Source organism: Chrysemys picta, chromosome 17 (genome assembly GCF_011386835.1).
Source record: "Chrysemys picta bellii isolate R12L10 chromosome 17, ASM1138683v2, whole genome shotgun sequence".
In the NCBI taxonomy this organism is placed as follows: Eukaryota; Metazoa; Chordata; order Testudines; family Emydidae; genus Chrysemys; species Chrysemys picta.
Window position 1 is genome coordinate 9,686,048 of NC_088807.1, and position 18,855 is coordinate 9,704,902.

The window sequence follows — 18,855 nt, forward strand, 5'->3', positions numbered from 1 at the left end:
AGTTACAAGCACAGCAAGTGAATGGTTTTTCTTGTTAGAATATTATTTACCTAAAATTTGCTAGGATATACAGTTCAGTGCTACAGCCCTATTCCTTCTCTCATTGGATGAAAAATCTCCCTTGTGGAATGGGTTATTCATCACTTAAATCCCAGCTATCAGTTCAAATTAGGGAACAGGTGTGTACCTTGTGCTGCACAGGTCTAGTCCTTCTCTCTGTCCAGGGATGAATTTCACCCTAAATCAGTCATAACATGTCTTTGTATATAGGCGGAGTGAGGCCCTGACATTATATCTTCAATTATATGATTTGCAATTTGCCATTGACTTTAATAATGAAAGTAACAGCACACCCTTTGAGATAGTAATGTGTGTGCGTGTCCTGCTCACAAAATATAGACTATCTAGTACTCTTTCTGGTGGGCTTTTTGTTTGTTTGTTTTTGTTTTACTATATCTCTCAGTTATCTCCTCTCCACCCTGCTTTGTGGTCTGGGAACAGCAAGACGCACACTCCTGCCAGGCTTCAGGGGTGTTGGAGCCCCTGCAAGCCCTGTCACCCTGGCCAGGGTGTTCCCCTGAAGGGCGCAGCCATGAATTTCTTTGTCCCACCCACACGTGTTTGGGGGCTGGTAGTGAGAAATCTTTCCATAACCACTCTGGGGCTATGGGGCTTGGTGGAGCAAGGGAAGGGAGACAAGTAGCAGAGCCAACATGGATTGGCTCCTTCCTAGCATAGCACTGAGATGAAAGCGCTGAAGGCATCAGCACATTCCTTATGTGCATCATCAGAACGTGTAAAACCAGACACTCCTGCTCCTAGCAAAAATGAAAAGGTGATGGGTTGGGTGAGAATGTGGGGACAGCTTACAAGAGCTAGGACAAATATATTCAAACTGTATCATATGCCAAACAGCTCTTTTTCAATGTATTCTCTTTTATTTTATTCTATTAGTAGTAGCACTGGCAGGGGTGGCTCTATCTTTTTTGCCGCCCTTCGGCAGCATGCCTGGGGGAGGTCCCCAGTCCCGCGGATTCAGCGGCATGCTTGCGGGAGGTCCGCCGGTCCCGCAGCTTCGGCATACCTGCCACCGAATTGCCACCAAATCCGAGGGACCAGTGAACCTCCCACAGGCATGCCACTGAAGGCTGCCTGCCTGCCGCAATCGCAGGGACCGGCAGGGCGCCCCCCGCGGCTTCCCGCCCCAGGCATGTGCTTGGAGCGCTCGTGCCTGGAGCCGCCCCTGAGAGCTGGGTGGAAAATGGTTTTCCTCTTCCATTAGAATTTTCAACATTAGAAAATAATTTCCCAGCCTGAATCAGGATGAACACTTGAAATCTTGAAATGTTTCACAAACCAAAAGCCCCCTACCCCTACCCAGTTAATTTAAGATCAATTGAAACATCTTCTTTTGATAAATTTGAAATGTGGGTGTTTTGTTTTAGATTTTGAAGTGTTTTCCTTTTTCTAAACCATTTTAGTGTATATTTACTAAAATTTCTAAACAAAATAACTCTCTTTACTTTCAAATTAAAATTCAAAACTTCTCAGTACAAAAATGTTGAAATTGGATATTTTCAAAATCTCTAACCTTTTATGAATAGTTTTTCATTCAGAGTTTCAGTGCACAGAACACTATTTCTCAGTTTCAGTTTTGATGAATCAGCATTTTCAACTAAAAAAAACTTTTCATTGAAACAATTCCCAGTCAGCTCTAATTTCCTGTCTGAATTTGCCCAATTTCAATTTCCGTTGGATCGTCTTATACATTTCTCTGCTAATCGGCTCTTCAGTCTAGTAGAGGTAGGTATAACATGGTCACTTGGCTATAACCTGAAACTAGACACATTCAGACTGGAAATGAGAAGTACATTTTAATGGTGAGAGTAATTAAACATTGGAAAAAATTACCAAGGGTTTCTAAGAATTATTTTAGGGAAGTTCTGTGGCCTGTCTTATCCCAGGATTCAGGATATATAATCACAGTGATCTCTTCCGGCATTGGAATCTAGGAATCCACCGTGGTATCCAAGTATCATTGGCTTTGATTCTTGCATTATATTATTTCTGTACTTATTCTATTCTATAAATTACCAGACTTTGACTTGGTTCTGAATATTACATTATTTCTGTATGCTATGGAGACAAAACTGGAAGTACAGAGTTAAGCACGTGGTTTTCTATTTCTTTTTCTTTTTCAGGAAGAGTCCAGGAAGAAAACGGTAAAGTCCCATTGACTTCTCTTGCTTTGAGGATGTCAGGATGGATAATATTTGTGGGAGATGTGGAACTATCAATACAGAAAAGATTGATGATTGTCAGTGTGTCGATGAAAAGGATCTAGCAGATGGGAGTGATGGGTTGTGAGAGCAATTTCCATGGGAAGAGAAAGAGTCTGTAGAGTTTCCCATGCAAAGAGAAGGTCGGGATTTCCTCTTCATGGGGTGAGGTTTATTCAGAGGTCTGTCATGGCTGGCAGATAAGTTTGGTCGGGTATTGGGCATAGGGACAACAGTTGGGAGTGTGTTTGATAGTGGAATATATGGGGTGTTTCATATTGAAGGCTTTGGGAGTTGTTAAAAAGTAATGCTTGTGAGTATTTGTGAACCCATTACACACACACACTCACAAATGACTGCACGAAGAGAAGACTATCAAAACAGAAAAAAAAGTAACTTTGAATTGGTTCTCCTTCATTACAGTTTTGTTAAACTGACTATTCTGGTAAAACATATATAAAGAGCTGTGCAGGTTCCCTGTTAGAAGCATAAGAGCAAACATATTTTTCCTAATAATCTTTAAATTAGTCTCATGCGTTGTGTTTGCAGTCCAGAAAGAGGCAGTGTGTACCATCCCTAAAGCCGTGACAATGCTCAGGATTTATTTTATTGCAGTGACAAGTTTTATTGGTACTTTTTACAGAAGGGGATGAGTCTGGTTTGGATTCTTGCAGTGGAGTTGATGAGGGATGTCAGATTAGAAGCTTTTCAGGAGAGGTATAATATCTGCTAGCTAACCCAACTGAAATTGACAAGGTGTGTCAATTAAGAAATCTTTTTTTTTTCTTTGCAGATGAACTCAAAGTACAACTGAGTAAGTTGCATTGATTCTTTGAATGTAAAAGTCAATTCAGTTCCATGGTAGGAAGGAGATGCAAAAAGAAATGAAGTTCTCACAGTTAGAAATATGGGAACTGAAGGATGTTTGTTGTTAGAATATTATTTTGATAAAATTTACTACGATGGAAAGATGAATGCTACAGACCAATTCCTGCTTCCATTGGGTGAAAGTCTCACTTTGTGTCACTAAAACCCCACCTATCCCTTCAAAATAGGGCAAACATAAGTATCTTGTGCTGCATAATCCTAGCGCTTCCTCACTGTCCAGAGATGAATTTCACCCCAAATCAGTCCTTACATGTCTTTGAAAGGAGTTAGGCCCTGACAACATGTCTCCAATTATGTGATTTGAAATTTGCCAATGACATCAACAATGGCAGTAGAATCACGCCCTTTGAGATAGTGACTGTGTGTGGGTGTCCCACATTCAAAATATGAACTATTACCCTTGGTATTCCATCAATTGTGTATTCTTCACCACCACCCTCCTTCTCCCTTTGAGGTCTGGGCAGGGCAACACACACAGTCCTGCCAATCTGAATGATGTAGGAGCCCCTCCAAAGCCTGTTACACTGTTCTAGAGAAGCCCGTCTAAAGTTAACCAAATTCTGAATTCTTGTATATCACACACTGAGTATGCAGATTGGGCTATTCTGTTAAAGAGAGATGCCCTGAATTGTGGGCCTGGAAGTACCCCTTTAATGTGCCAGACCCCCAAGGGACTATTCCACAAGGGCAGGCCATGTGGCTTCAGTACCTCCAAGACTGAGCTTCAGGCTCCAGCCCTCCTATTTCACACTGAGAGACCTGACCATCAAGTTCAACTAAGATGGACTCTGTCAGCACCTCAGCAAGTATTTTCAGTGACACTTGCAGCTTCTTCAAAACTGAGTAGGGTTTATTAGTCAACTGGGACACAACAACAGGAAGTTGTTAGGTTAGCACAGGGATGCAAAGGTTAAGACATCATCCAAACTGGCCAAGCTAGGGCTCCCTTGAACCATGCTGCTAAAGGAACCATCTTGGTTTCCTCTCTGTATCTCTGCCCTGTTGTCTCCCAGTCCCAGATGACCTCCTGCATCTCTCTAAAGACTAGGCCTTATCCTCATCTCCTGTCACCGCTTGGTCCATAGTCGTCCTCTGCAAAGCCATTCGGTGCTCACATGTTCCACCTGCTGGAACTTCCAGTTGTTATTTGCTAGCTATTGAATCACTGGAGTTTACCCTTTTCTTCCTGGATCCTCCATTGATATAGGTCGGTTTCAGCCTGCCCTCACTGACCCGTTCATACCTTCCCAGGCAGTTACATGACACACACACCTCATGTCTCCTGCTCTGCCCCAGGAGCAGCATGTTAACTCTTCTGCACCCACTGGGTAGCAATCCCAAGTCAAATGAGTCACTTCCACACATATTAGTAATGAAAATATTACAGAAAAATCACATTTGTCACACCAACTTGACAGAATGGCTCCAGACCTCCTCAGGATGTGGCAAAAGAGATCCTCTTCCTTCATATTCTCCTTCTATGACCCCAATCCTGCAATGAGATCCCTGCTGTCGATTCCGCCTGGTTACTGGTCGCACCCACCTAGAACCAACTGCAGACACAGGACCAAAACTGCCTCCCAGTGCTCTAGAGGTCCATGCACAGGCTGTGAGATAGGAGGACCTGCAGATAATGAGTTCCTGATGCAGCTGGTGGAATCATCTGGACCTAATTAGGCCCCTGGGGAGAGAAACAAGCCAGCATAAGTGGACAACACACACTGTAAGAGACAGGGCCGGCTCCAGGGTTTTGGCCGCCCCAAGCAGCCAAAACAAAATAAACAAAAACAAACAAAAAAAAGCCGCGATCGCGATCGCGATCTGCGGCGGCAATTCGGCAGGAGGTCCTTCACTCCCAGGCGGAGTGACGGACCGTCCGCCGAATTGCCGCCGAATACCTGGACGTGCCGCTCCTTTCCGGTGCGGCGGCCCCAAGCACCTGCTTGAGAAGCTGGTGCCCCTGGTAAGAGACCATTCAAAGCAAAATAGCCCATTAACATTTTTGCAGTCGATAAAAAGGGAGCTTATTAGGTTACAGATTCTTGTAATAAGCCACAAATCCAGTGTCCTTATTAAGAACAGGACTTTTAGTGCCTAGCAAAGTTATGAATTTAAACTCCCAGGCTCATCTTTTGAAAGTGTTGTGCAGGTATCCTTTGAGGATGAGGACTGAGAGGTCAGAAATGGAGGGACTGTTTAGTAAAAAATGTTCATCCACAAGTAGTAGAGTGTCTTTATCTTTATCATTTTCCTGTGTGAGCTCATTTGAGAATGTAGCGATTGTCTGGTTTCATCCACACAGTTGTTCTTGAGGCATTTCGTGCACTGGTTGAGGTACCCCACATGTTGTGATAGGCATGTGTCAGACCCATTAATCTTGCTCACACAATATCTGACCCCTCAGTCCTCAAAGGAGAGGCATAATATTCACTAAGCCAAAAGAAATTAAAATTATGTCAATATTAAAAAGTTATTTTTGCTTTGCAGATGAAATCCAGATACAAGTGGATAAGTTTTTCATTGACTTTTCAAATGTAAATGTTAATCCAGTTCCATGCTCAAAAAAAAAAAAAAGATGTAAAAGGAAATTAAGTTCTCACAGTTACAAGCACAGCAAGTGAATGATTTTTCTTGTTAGAATATTATTTACCTAAAATTTGCTAGGATATACAGTTCAGTGCTACAGCCCTATTCCTTCTCTCATTGGATGAAAAATCTCCCTCGTGGAATGGGTTATTCATCACTTAAATCCCAGCTATCAGTTCAAATTAGGGAACAGGTGTGTACCTTGTGCTGCGCAGGTCTAGTCCTTCTCTCTCTCCAGGGATAAATTTCACCCTAAATCAGTCATAACATAAGAACATAAGAACGGCCGTACTGGGTCAGACCAAAGGTCCATCTAGCCCAGTATCCTGTCTACCGACAGTGGCCAATGCCATGTGCCCGAGAGGGAGCAAACCTAACAGGTAATGATCAAGTGATCTCTCTCCTGCCATCCATCTCCACCCTCTGACAAACAGAGGCTAGGGACACCATTCCTTACCCATCCTGGGTAATAGCCATTAATGGACTTAATCTCCATGAATGTATCGAGTTCTCTTTTAAATGCTGTTATAGTCCTAGCCTTCACAACCTCCTCAGGCAAGGAGTTCCACAAGTTGACTGTGCGCTGTGTGAAGAAGAACTTCCTTTTATTTGTTTTAAACCTTCTGCCCATTAATTTCATTTGGTGGCCCCTAGTTTTTGCATTATGGGAACAAGTAAATAACTTTTCCTTATCTACTTTCTCCACATCACTCATGATTTTATATACCTCTATCATATCCCCCCTTAGACTCCTCTTTTCCAAACTGAAAAGTCCTAGCCTCTTTAATCTCACCTCATATGGGACCCGTTCCAAACCCCTAATCATTTTAGTTGCCCTTTTCTGAACCTTTTCTAGTGCCAGTATATCTTTTTTGAGATGAGGAGACCACATCTATATGCAGTATTCAAGATGTGAGCGTACCATCAATTTATATAAGGGCAATAAGATATTCTCCGTCTTGTTCTCTATCCCCCTTTTTAATGATTCCTAACATCCTGTTTGCTTTTTTGACTGCCTCTGCACACTGCATGGATGTCTTCAGAGAACTATCCACGATGACTCCAAGATCCTTTTCCTGATTCGTTGTAGCTAAATTAGCCCCCATAATATTGTATGTATAGTTGGGGTTATTTTTCCCAATGTGCATTACTTTACATTTATCCACATTAAATTTCATTTGCCATTTTGTTGCCCAATCACTTAGTTTTGTGAGATCTTTTTGAAGTTCTTCACAGTCTGCTTTGGTCTTAACTATCTTGAGCAGTTTAGTAGCATCTGCAAACTTTGCCACCTCACTGTTTACCCCTTTCTCCAGATCATTTATGAATAAGTTGAATAAGATGGGTCCTAGGACTGACCCTTGGGGAACACTAGTTACCCCTCTCCATTCTGAGAATTTACCATGTATTCCTACCCTTCATTCCCTGTCTTTTAACCAGTTCTCAATCCATGAAAGGACCTTCCCTTTTATCCCATGACAACTTAATTTACATAAGAGCCTTTGATGAGGGACCTTGTCAAAGGCTTTCTGGAAATCTAAGTACACTATGTCTACTGGATCCCCCTTGTCCACATATTTGTTGACCCCTTCAAAGAACTCTAATAGATTAGTAAGACATGATTTCTCTTTATAGAAACCATGTTGACTTTTGCCCAACAATTTATGTTCTTCTATGTGTCTGAACATTTTATTCTTTACTATTGTTTCAGCTAATTTGCCCGGTACTGATGTACATGTCTTTATAGATAGGCGGAGTGAGGCCCTGACATCGTGTCATCAATTATTTGATTTGCAATTTGCCATTGACTTTAATAATGAAAATAACAGCACACACTTTGAGATAGTAATGTGTGTGCATGTCCTGCTCACAAAATATAGACTATCTAGTAATCTTTCTGGTGAGCTTTTTGTTTGTTTGTTTTTGTTTTACTGTATTTCTCAGTTATCTCCTCTCCACCCTGCTTTGTGGTCTGGGGATGGCAAGACACATACACATACTCCTGCCAGACCTCAGGGGTATTGGAGCCCCTCCAACCCGTCACCCTGGTTACGGTATTCCCCTGAAGGGTGCAGCCATGAATCTCTTCCTCCCACCCACGTGTGTTTGGGGGCTGGTAGTGAGAAGTCTTTCCATAACCACTCCTGGGCTATGGGGCTTGGTGGAGCCAGGGACGGGAGACGAGTAGAAGAGCCAACATGGATTGGCTCCTTTCTAGCATAGCACTGAGATGAAAGAGCTGAAGGCATCAGCACATTCCTTACGTGCATCATCAGAATGTGTAAAACCAGACACTCCTGCTCCTAACAAAAATGAAAAGATGATGGTGGGTTGTGTTAGAAGGTGGGGACACATTCTTTACCTTTTCACCTCATGACCTCCATCCTCAACGTACAAGAACTAGGACAAATGTTTTCAAACTTTATCAAAGTACAGCTCTTTATCAATGTATTTTATTCTGTTAGTAGTTTCGCTGGGTGGAAAATGGTTTTCCTGTCCCATTAGAATTTTCAACATTTCAAAACATTTTCCCATCCTGAATCAGGATGAACAGCTGAACTCTTGAAATGATTAACAAACCAAAAGCTCCCTACCCCCACCCAGTTCACTTTAGGTTAGTTGAAATGTCTTGTTTTAATTTCTTTTTAGATTCCAAAGTGTTTTCCTTTTCAAAACCGTTTTAGTGTATATTTACTAAAATTTCTAAACAAAATAACTCTCTTTACTTTCAAATTAAAATTCAAAACTTCTCAGTACAAAAATGTTGAAATGGAATGTTTTTAAAATCTCCAACCTATTTTTATGACTTTTTTTTTATTCACAGTTTCAGTGAACAGAACACTATTTCTCAAACAGTTTCAGTTTTGATGAATCAGCATTTTTCAACTAAAAAAACATTTAATTGAAACAATTCCCAGTCAGCTCTAATTTCCTGTCTGAATTTGCCCAATTTCAATTTCCGTTGGATTGTCTTATACATTTCTCTGCTAATCGGCTCTTCAGTCTAGTAGAGGTAGGTATAACATGGTCACTTGGCTATAACCTGAAACTAGACACATTCAGACTGGAAATGAGAAGTACATTTTAATGGTGAGAGTAATTAAACATTGGAAAAAATTACCAAGGGTCTCTAAGAATTATTTTAGGGAAGTTCTGTGGCCTGTCTTATCCCAGGATTCAGGATATATAATCACAGTGATCTCTTCTGGCATTGGAATCTAGGAATCCACCGTGGTATCCAAGTATCATTGGCTTTGATTCTTGCATTATATTATTTCTGTACTTATTCTATTGTATAAATTACCAAACTTTGACTTGGTTCTGGATATTACATTATTTCTGTATGCTATGGAGACAAAACTGGAAGTACAGAGTTAATCACATGGTTTTCTATTTCTTTTTCTTTTTCAGGAAGAGTCCAGGAAGAAAACGGTAAAGTCCCATTGACTTCTCTTGCTTTGAGGATGTCAGGATGGATAATATTTGTGGGAGATGTGGAACTATCAATACAGAAAAGATTGATGATTGTCAGTGTGTCGATGAAAAGGGTCTAGCAGATGGGAGTGATGGGTTGTGAGAGCAATTTCCATGGGAAGAGAAAGAGTCTGTAGAGTTTCCCATGCAAAGAGAAGGTCGGGATTTCCTCTTCATGGGGTGAGGTTTATTCAGAGGTCTGTAATGGCTGACAGATAAATCTGGTCTGGTATTGGGCATAGGGACAGCAGTTGAGAGTGTGTTTGACAGTGGAATATATGGGGCGTTTAATATTGAAGGCTTTGGGAGTTGTTAAAAAGTAATGTTTTTGAGTATTTGTGAACCCATTACACACACACACTCACAAATGACTGCACGAAGAGAAGACTATCGAAACAGAAAAAAAATAACTTTGAATTGGTTCTCCTTCATTACAGTTCTGTTAAACTGTCTATTCTGGTAAAACATATATAAAGAGTTGTGCAGGTTCCCTGTTAGAAGCATAAGAGCAAACATATTTTTCCTAATAATCTTTAAATTAGTCTCATGCGTTGTGTTTGCAGTCCAGAAAGAGGCAATGTGTACCATCCCTAAAGTCGTGACAATGCTCAGGATTTATTTTATTACAATGACAAGTTTTATTCGTACTTTTAATGGGAGGTGGGATCAGGGCCGGCTCTGGCTTTTTGGCCGCCCCAAGCAAAAAAACAAACAAACAAACAAAAAAAACGGGGCGGCCAGAACGGCAAAGCAAACAAACAAACAAAAAACTTGCGGCCCGGCTGGAGCGTGCGTGCAGGGGGACCGGCTGCGGGGGAGGGAGCGGGTGGGAGAGAGAGAGAAGGGGGCGGCCAGGGCTACAGCAGGGGCGCTGCCACGTGGCCCCTCCCGCTGCGCCACCTCCTGCCACCTGCCACGAGGGCTCCGCTCTTGTCGGCGGGGAGGGAAGGAAGAGGACTGCCCTGCACGGCGCTCTGGTTCTCGCACTGCTGCCCCCTACAGCGCGGCCGGAGCGGAACAAGGAAAAAAAAAAAAAAAAAAAGCAGCCTTCCGCCCTAGGATTGGGCAGAATGCAGCCTCCAACAATCTGACGCCCCAAGCACCAGCTTGCTCAGCTGGTGCCTGGAGCCAGCCCTGGGTGGGATGAGTCTGGTTTGGACTCTTGCAGTGGAGTTGATGAGGGATGTCAGATTAGAAGCTTTTTAGGAGAGATATAATATCTGCTAGCTAACTCAACTGAAATTGACAAGGTGTGTCAATTAAGAAATCTTTTTTTTTCTTTGCAGATGAACTCAAAGTACAACTGAGTAAGTGTGCGTTGATTCTTTGAATGTAAAAGTCAATTCAGTTCCATGGTAGGAAGGAGATGCAAATAGAAATGAAGTTCTCACAGTAAGAAATATGGGAACTGAAGGATGTTTGTTGCTGTTAGAATATTATTTTGATAAAATTTACTAGGATGGACAGATGAATGCTACAGACCAATTCCTGCTTCCATTGGGTGAAAGTCTCACCTATGCAATGGGCCATGTGTCACGAAAACTCCACCTATCCCTTCAAAATAGGGCAAACATAAGTATCTTGTGCTGCATAATCCTAGCGCTTCCTCACTGTCCAGAGATGAATTTCACCCCAAATCAGTCCTTACATGTCTTTGAAAGGAGTTAGTCCTGACAACGTCTCTCCAATGATGTGATTTGGAATTTGCCAATGACATCAACAATGGCAGTAGAATCACGCCCTTTGAGATTGTGGGTGTCCCACATTCAAAATATGAACTATTACCCTGGCTGATTTTTTAGTATACCTGTCTATTGTGTCTTCACCACCATCACCCTCCTGCCTCCCTTGAGGCCTGGGGAGGGCAAGACACACACTCCTGACAATCTGATGGATGTAGGAGTCCCTCCAAAGCCTGTTACACTGGCCAGCCTTGTTCTAGGGAAGCCTTCTATAGAGTTAGCCAAATTCTGAACTCTTGAAAATCACACACTGAACATGCAGAGTCGGCTATTCTGTTAAAGAGAGCTGCCCTGCATTGTGGGCTTAGCTTAGCTTTTAAGTGAATTATCTAAAGTCAAGTATCAGAGGGGTAGCCATGTTAGTCTGGATCTGTAAAAAGCAACAGAGGGTCCTGTGGCACCTTTAAGACTAACAGATGTATTGGAGCATAAACTTTCGTGGGTGAATGCCCACTTCGTCAGACGCATGTAGCAGAGCCAACATGGATTGGCTCCTTCCTAGCATAGCACTGAGATGAAAAGGCAGAATGCATCAGCATATTCTTTATGTGCATCATCAAAATGTGTAAAGCCATACAGTCATGCTCCTAACAAAGGAAGAAAAATAATGATGGGCTGTGTTAGAAGGTGGGGACACATTCTTTACCATTTCACCTCATGCGCTCTATCCTCACCTTACAAGAGCTAGGACAAATGTTTTCAAACTTTATCATATGCCAAACAGCTCTTTGTCAATGCATTCTCTTTTATTTCATTCTATTAGTAGTAGCACTGGTTGGAAAATGGTTTTCCTGTCCCATTAGAATTTTCAAAATTTCAAAACATTTTCCCATCCTGAATCAGAATGAACAGTTGAACTCTTGAATCGATTAACAAACCAAAAGCCCCCTACCCCCACCCAGTTCACTTCAGGTTAATTGAAACGTCTTGTTTTAATATTTTGTATTTTTTTTTTTAGATTTCAAAGTGTTTTCCTTTTCAAAACCGTTTTAGTGTATATTTACTAAAATTTCTAAACAAAATAACTCTCTTTACTTTCAAATTAAAATTCAAAACTTCTCAGTACAAAAATGTTGAAATTGGATATTTTCAAAATCTCTAACCTTTTATGAATAGTTTTTCATTCAGAGTTTCAGTGCACAGAACACTATTTCTCAGTTTCAGTTTTGATGAATCAGCATTTTCAACTAAAAAAACTTTTCATTGAAACAATTCCCAGTCAGCTCTAATTTCCTGTCTGAATTTGCCCAATTTCAATTTCCGTTGGATCGTATTATACATTTTTCTGCTAATCGGCTCTTCAGTCTAGTAGAGGTAGGTATAACATGGTCACTTGGCTATAACCTGAAACTAGACACATTCACACTGGAAATGAGAAGTACATTTTAATGGTGAGAGTAATTAAATATTGGAAAAAATTACCAAGGGTTTCTAAGAATTATTATATTATTTCTGTACTTATGGCTGGGAGATAAGTTTGGTCGGGTATTGGGCATAGGGACAACAGTTGGGAGTGTGTTTGATAGTGGAATATATGGGGTGTTTCATATTGAAGGCTTTGGGAGTTGTTAAAAAGTAATGCTTGTGAGTATTTGTGAACCCATTATACACACACACTCACAAATGACTGCACGAAGAGAAGACTATCAAAACAGAAAAAAAAAGTAACTTTGAATTGCTTCTCCTTCATTACAGTTCTGTTAAACTGACTATTCTGGTAAAACATATATAAAGAGCTGTGCAGGTTCCCTGTTAGAAGCATAAGAGCAAACATATTTTTCCTAATAATCTTTAAATTAGTCTCATGCGTTGTGTTTGCAGTCCAGAAAGAGGCAGTGTGTACCATCCCTAAAGCCGTGACAATGCTCAGGATTTATATTATTGCAGTGACAAGTTTTATTGGTACTTTTTACAGAAGGGGATGAGTCTGGTTTGGACTCTTGCAGTGGAGTTGATGAGGGATGTCAGATTAGAAGCTTTTCAGGAGAGGTATAATATCTGCTAGCTAACCCAACTGAAATTGACAAGGTGTGTCAATTAAGAAATCTTTTTTTTTTCTTTGCAGATGAACTCAAAGTACAACTGAGTAAGTTGCATTGATTCTTTGAATGTAAAAGTCAATTCAGTTCCATGGTAGGAAGGAGATGCAAATAGAAATGAAGTTCTCACAGTTAGAAATATGGGAACTGAAGGATGTTTGTTGTTGTTAGAATATTATTTTGATAAGATTTACTACGATGGAAAGATGAATGCTACAGACCAATTCCTGCTTCCATTGGGTGAAAGTCTCACCTATGCAGTGGGCTATGTGTCACTAAAACCCCACCTATCCCTTCAAAATAGGGCAAACATAAGTATCTTGTGCTGCATAATCCTAGCGCTTCCTCGCTGTCCAGAGATGAATTTCACCCCAAATCAGTCCTTACATGTCTTTGGAAGGAGTTAGGCCCTGACAACATGTCTCCAATTATGTGATTTGAAATTTGCCAATGACATCAACAATGGCAGTAGAATTATGCCCTTTGAGATAGTGACTGTGTGTGGGTGTCTCACATTCAAAATATGTACTATTACCCTTGGTATTCCATCAATTGTGTATTCTTCACCACCACCCTCCTTCTCCCTTTGAGGTCTGGGCAGGGCAACACACACAGTCCTGCCAATCTGAATGATGTAGGAGCCCCTCCAAAGCCTGTTACACTGTTCTAGAGAAGTCTGTCTAAAGTTAACCAAATTCTGAATTCTTGTATATCACACACTGAGTATGCAGATTGGGCTATTCTGTTAAAGAGAGATGCCCTGAATTGTGGGCCTGGAAGTACCCCTTTAATGTGCCAGACCCCCAAGGGACTATTCCACAAGGGCAGGCCATGTGGCTTCAGTACCTCCAAGACTGAGCTTCAGGCTCCAGCCCTCCTATTTCACACTGAGAGACCTGACCATCAAGTTCAACTAAGATGGACTCTGTCAGCACCTCAGCAAGTATTTTCAGTGACACTTGCAGCTTCTTCAAAACTGAGTAGGGTTTATTAGTCAACTGGGACACAACAACAGGAAGTTGTTAGGTCAGCACAGGGATGCAAAGGTTAAGACATCATCCAAACTGGCCAAGCTAGGGCTCCCTTGAACCATGCTGCTAAAGGAACCATCTTGGTTTCCTCTCTGTATCTCTGCCCTGTTGTCTCCCAGTCCCAGATGACCTCCTGCATCTCTCTAAAGACTAGGCCTTATCCTCATCTCCTGTCACCACTTGGTCCATAGTCCTCCTCTGCAAAGCCATGCGGTGCTCACATGTTCCACCTGCTGGAACTTCCACTTGCTATTTGCTAGCTATTGAATCATTGGAGTTTACCCTTGTCTTCCTGGATCCTCCATTGATATAGGTCGGTTTCAGCCTGCCCTCACTGACCCGTTCATACCTTCCCAGGCAGTTACATGACACACACACCTCATGTCTCCTGCTCTGCCCAAGGAGCAGCATGTTAACTCTTCTGCACCCACTGGGTAGCAATCCCAAGTCAAATGAGTCACTTCCACACATATTAGTAATGAAAATATTACAGAAAAATCACATTTGCCACACCAACTTGACAGAATGGCTCCAAACCTCCTCAGGATGTGGCAAAAGAGATCCTCTTCCTTCATATTCTCCTTCTATGACCCCAATCCTGCAATGAGATCCCTGCTGTCATGACCTCCTGCATCTCTCTAAAGACTAGGCCTTATCCTCATCTCCTGTTATTCTCATGCGTTGTGTTTGCAGTCCAGAAAGAGGCAGTGTGTACCATCCCTAAAGTCGTGACAATGCTCAGGATTTCTTTTATTGCAATGACAAGTTTTATTGGTACTTTTTACAGTGCGGGGGATGAGTCTGGTTTGGACTCTTGCAGTGGAGTTGATGAGGGATGTCAGATTAGAAGCTTTTCAGGAGAAGTGTAATATCTGCTAGCTAACCCAACTGACATTCACAAGATGTGTCAATTAAGATATCTTTTTTTTCTTTGCAGATGAACTCAAAGGACAACTGAGTAAGTAAGCGTTGATTCTTTGAATGTAAAAGTCAATTCAGTTCCATGGCAGGAAGGAGATGCAAATAGAAATGAAGTTCTCACAGTAAGAAATATGGGAACTGAAGGATCTTTGTTGTTGTTAGAATATTATTTTGATAAAATTAGCTAGTATGGGCACATGAATTCTATAGACCAATTCCTGCTTCCATTGGGTGAATATCTCACCTATGCAACGGCTATGTGTCACTCAAATCCCACCTATCCCTTCAAAATAGGGCATATGTGAGTATCTTGTGCTACATAATCTTAGCCCCTGCTTGCTGTCCAGAAATGAATTTCACCCCAAATCAGTCCTTACATGTCTTTGAAAGGAGTTAGTCCCTGACAACGTGTCTCCAATGATGTGATTTGGAATTTGCCAATGACATCAACAATGGCAGTAGGATATGCCCCTTGAGACAGTGGCTGTGTGTGGGTGTCCCACATTCAAAATATGAACTGTCTATTACCCTGGGTGATTTTTTGGTATACCTGTCAATTGTGTCTTCACCACCACCACCCTTCTGCCCCCTTGAAGTCTGGGGAGGGCAAGCCAGACACTCGGGCCAATCTGAAGGGTTTGGGAGCCCCTCCAAAGGCTGTTACACTGGCCAAGCCTGAAGGGTGCACCTGCATGTCTTTGGAGGCTGGTAGAGAGGGAATCTCTTCACTACCTCTCCTGATCTACGGGCCTTGGTGGAGCTAGAGAGGGGAGAGGAATAGCAGAGCCAACATGTATTGACACCTTCCTAGCAGGCATGGTGATGAAAGGGCTGAGGACTTCAGGAGCACTCCCGCCTTTTGGTACAGGGAGATGGGAAGTGAGAAGACTTCTTCATTTGCTGAGGGAAGAGGCTGTCTCTCAGTATGTGCAGCAACTCTGACTGGCTGCAAGCAAAGGAGTTGGGCAGGTAGCCAATCAGAGTGGGGTTACCCTACAGAGACATCTGAAAACCTATTGGTTATGGGGAAATCCCATAGACCTGGCAAATTAGAGACCATCTGAAATCCCACAGAGCTGGCAGGTCTAAGTCAATTAGACTTTGAAGAGTGTTGCCCAGTTGAAATATAAGTAAGTACAGGTACAACATTATCACACAAACATCTGTTTACTTTGGTTATCTTTGTGCAATGATATTTTTTATGTCTCATCCACTCTTCCCCTCACCACCCTCTTCTGTCTGAAGCTGAGGAGTGAGTGCAGCATGGAACAGACCTGGTGACTCCACAAGAGCCACATGAAAACAGTACAATAACCACAGTGTGTGTGTACCATTAGTATGCTTTACTTTCTCTTTTCTGCACTAGTTACTCACTCTGTATTGTGTCTGACGTCCTCAGTTATCCTCAACCTGGGGCATTTCTGCTGCCCAAAGGCGGAAAATCAGCAATATGTGCCTCTTTGAATTCAATGACTGTTGTTTTTCACTTTCATTTCAGAGTGGAGAAGGGCTCACAAATATGCAGGTAACAGAATACACATCTCTCCTGGTAATCAAAAAAACATTCATACTTTAAAAAACTAGAAACAGAACATATTGCTATCATGGAGATGAAATCTGAGGCCCTACTCCATTTCATCTCAGGCTTTTCTCATTCAGTTCCTTCAGCCAGTGTAACTTATATCAGAATCTGGCAAAATATATTTGAGTATCAATAAGATAAACTTTCCAGGATCTCTTCCATTTTTGAGTCATGTTCAATCAAATATCACATCTCTGAAATGTTTCAGTGTAACCAAATTTTCAGGATAGAACAAAACCCATTATCAGTAGGCATTTTGCCTGAGTAAGGACAGCAGGAATTGGCCCACAAGCCGTATCTCCCATGTTTCAGTTTATACTGCAATTAGAGATGGGTTTCTTAAATTCTCTCTTTGCAGATGACATCACCCTTAATCCAGATACAGCCCACCCCAATCTCTCCATTTCTGAGGATAAGAAGAAATTTACTCATGAAGCCCAACCTCAAAAAGTTCCACCAACTCCAGAGAGGTTCGATTCGACTGTCTGTGTGTTGGGCTCTGAAGGATTCTCCTCTGGAGAGCACTACTGGGAGGTGGATGTCAGAAGCAGCAATGACTGGGACCTGGGAGTGGCCAGAAAAGTAATAGAGAGAAAAGGAAAACTTCCCTTGTCCCCTAAAGAGGGATTCTGGGTTCTGGGTTGGAGTGGGAGAGATTATTGGGCAAAAACTGATCCATGGACCCGGGTCACGGTGCAGAAAAAGCCCAAGAAAATCGGAATTTACCTTAGTTACGAAGAAAGGGAGGTGGTGACCTTTTTCAATGTAACTGACCTGTCTGTGTTGTTCACATTTAATGATTGTTCATTCTCAGGAGAGGTTTATCCATTCTTTAAAAATTCCCACAAAGAAACATCAATGGGAATTTGTTCTATAAGAGGAGATGAATGAGTTTAAAGTGGCACTGCCACTCATTTATCCCAATGTATCTTTGAAATCAATTTCCCATCAATGAATTTGAATTACATTTTGCCTCTATATTAATTCTGTGGTGCCATCTCTAAAACAGCACTGTTATTCATTTTATGGCTGTGAACCTATGACACCAAGTTTCTCTCCAATAAAATTTGAACTGTAGTTTTTACTATGTACTTTGTAAGCTGCCATCTTAATTACTTTCTTTCAACAACAAATGATTTTTTTGTTACTTCTGACAAATACTGTTATTTGACTAGGCTGTTCAGGAAAGGATATTTGTGTCATGGATTTTCAATAGAAATCAGTTCCCACAATTAGGTTTTCAAGATTTTCAAGAGCTCAGCTGCCATTTACCCAGCATGACAATCCTTAAAATATCAGACAAAAACTGTCACAGTGGGAGCTGCTGGGTGGATATTAATGGGAGAAAAATCCATCCTGTCTCAAACATTCATTTTTCTCTTAGAGACACACCAACACCAAACTTATAACTAATGTAGGGCTTGTGAGTGGCCTGTGTAGCTACGCAGCTGGGTAAGGGAATATAAAATACCCCCCATCCCTCTACACAGCCATGCAGGACTTACTGTCATAGTTACAAGGAAGTTGCACCTCTGACCCCTTCCCAGTCTCTCTGAGAGCTCCCACCCTGAGACCTCTTGCTCTCACCTGTCTCAGGGTGGAATCTCATGAGTCTTCAACACTTAGATGGGGATCTGACTATAGTAACTTGGCCATACCATCCATTTACCACCCTTCAGTCCATTCTTAGACTGGGCACCTTCTTGATCCTCCATTCAGGAAACTGTGACCAATGAAACTGACCAAAAGAAATAGAGAAATAAAGCAATATCCCTTTAAATAGTCTATGAGCCTTCTGCTGCTCCTGCGGTAGGGGCTGGCCACTATTGTTCCAGCCCCAGGAGGCCCACTGCTTCAGCTTTGGGCCCGCTGGTTTAGGGGCCGGGGACTGCTGCTCCGTCCATCAGCCCACTGGCGAGCTGCTTCAGCGGCCTCAGGGTTGACTCCTGGCTGCTGTTACAGCAGCCCAGAGACTACTGTTCTGGTGCACCGGGGCTAATTGCAGGACACTGACAGCTGCTCCTGCCCTTCCCTGACCAATGAAACTAACCAAAAGCCTTTTAAAAACTAAGTGTTTTTATTTAGCAGTTGTGTAGTTTGTAGAAACAGAGCAATATCCCTTTAAATAGTCTATGAGCCTTCTGTTTGTGGTCACCCTAGTCTATGAACTAGAAGCTGCCAGAAACTGGTCATAGAAGCAATATGTACACACCTGGGCTTGTGTAGATTTAGTAAACTTGTGTATTTGGAATCAGTTGTGCCTGTGTGATTTGTTTATATTGTTTTGTCTTTGTAAGGAGCAGATGACACAAT

General features: G+C 42.0%; 1 protein-coding gene across 1 annotated transcript in view; it reads left to right on the forward strand.

The window, feature by feature from the left end:
* Window positions 1–17,633, forward strand: part of LOC135976211 (butyrophilin subfamily 1 member A1-like) — a 43,571-nt gene extending 25,938 nt beyond the window's left edge. Inside the window, exons 7-14 of the mRNA XM_065570944.1 lie at window positions 2,202–2,222; window positions 3,073–3,093; window positions 9,165–9,185; window positions 10,514–10,534; window positions 13,035–13,055; window positions 14,977–14,997; window positions 16,459–16,485; window positions 16,901–17,633. Coding sequence (XP_065427016.1) covers window positions 2,202–2,222; window positions 3,073–3,093; window positions 9,165–9,185; window positions 10,514–10,534; window positions 13,035–13,055; window positions 14,977–14,997; window positions 16,459–16,485; window positions 16,901–17,433 — 686 coding nt within the window. The 3' untranslated portion in view covers window positions 17,434–17,633. The remainder of the gene's footprint in view (window positions 1–2,201; window positions 2,223–3,072; window positions 3,094–9,164; window positions 9,186–10,513; window positions 10,535–13,034; window positions 13,056–14,976; window positions 14,998–16,458; window positions 16,486–16,900) is intronic.
* Window positions 17,634–18,855: the final 1,222 nt, after the last annotated feature.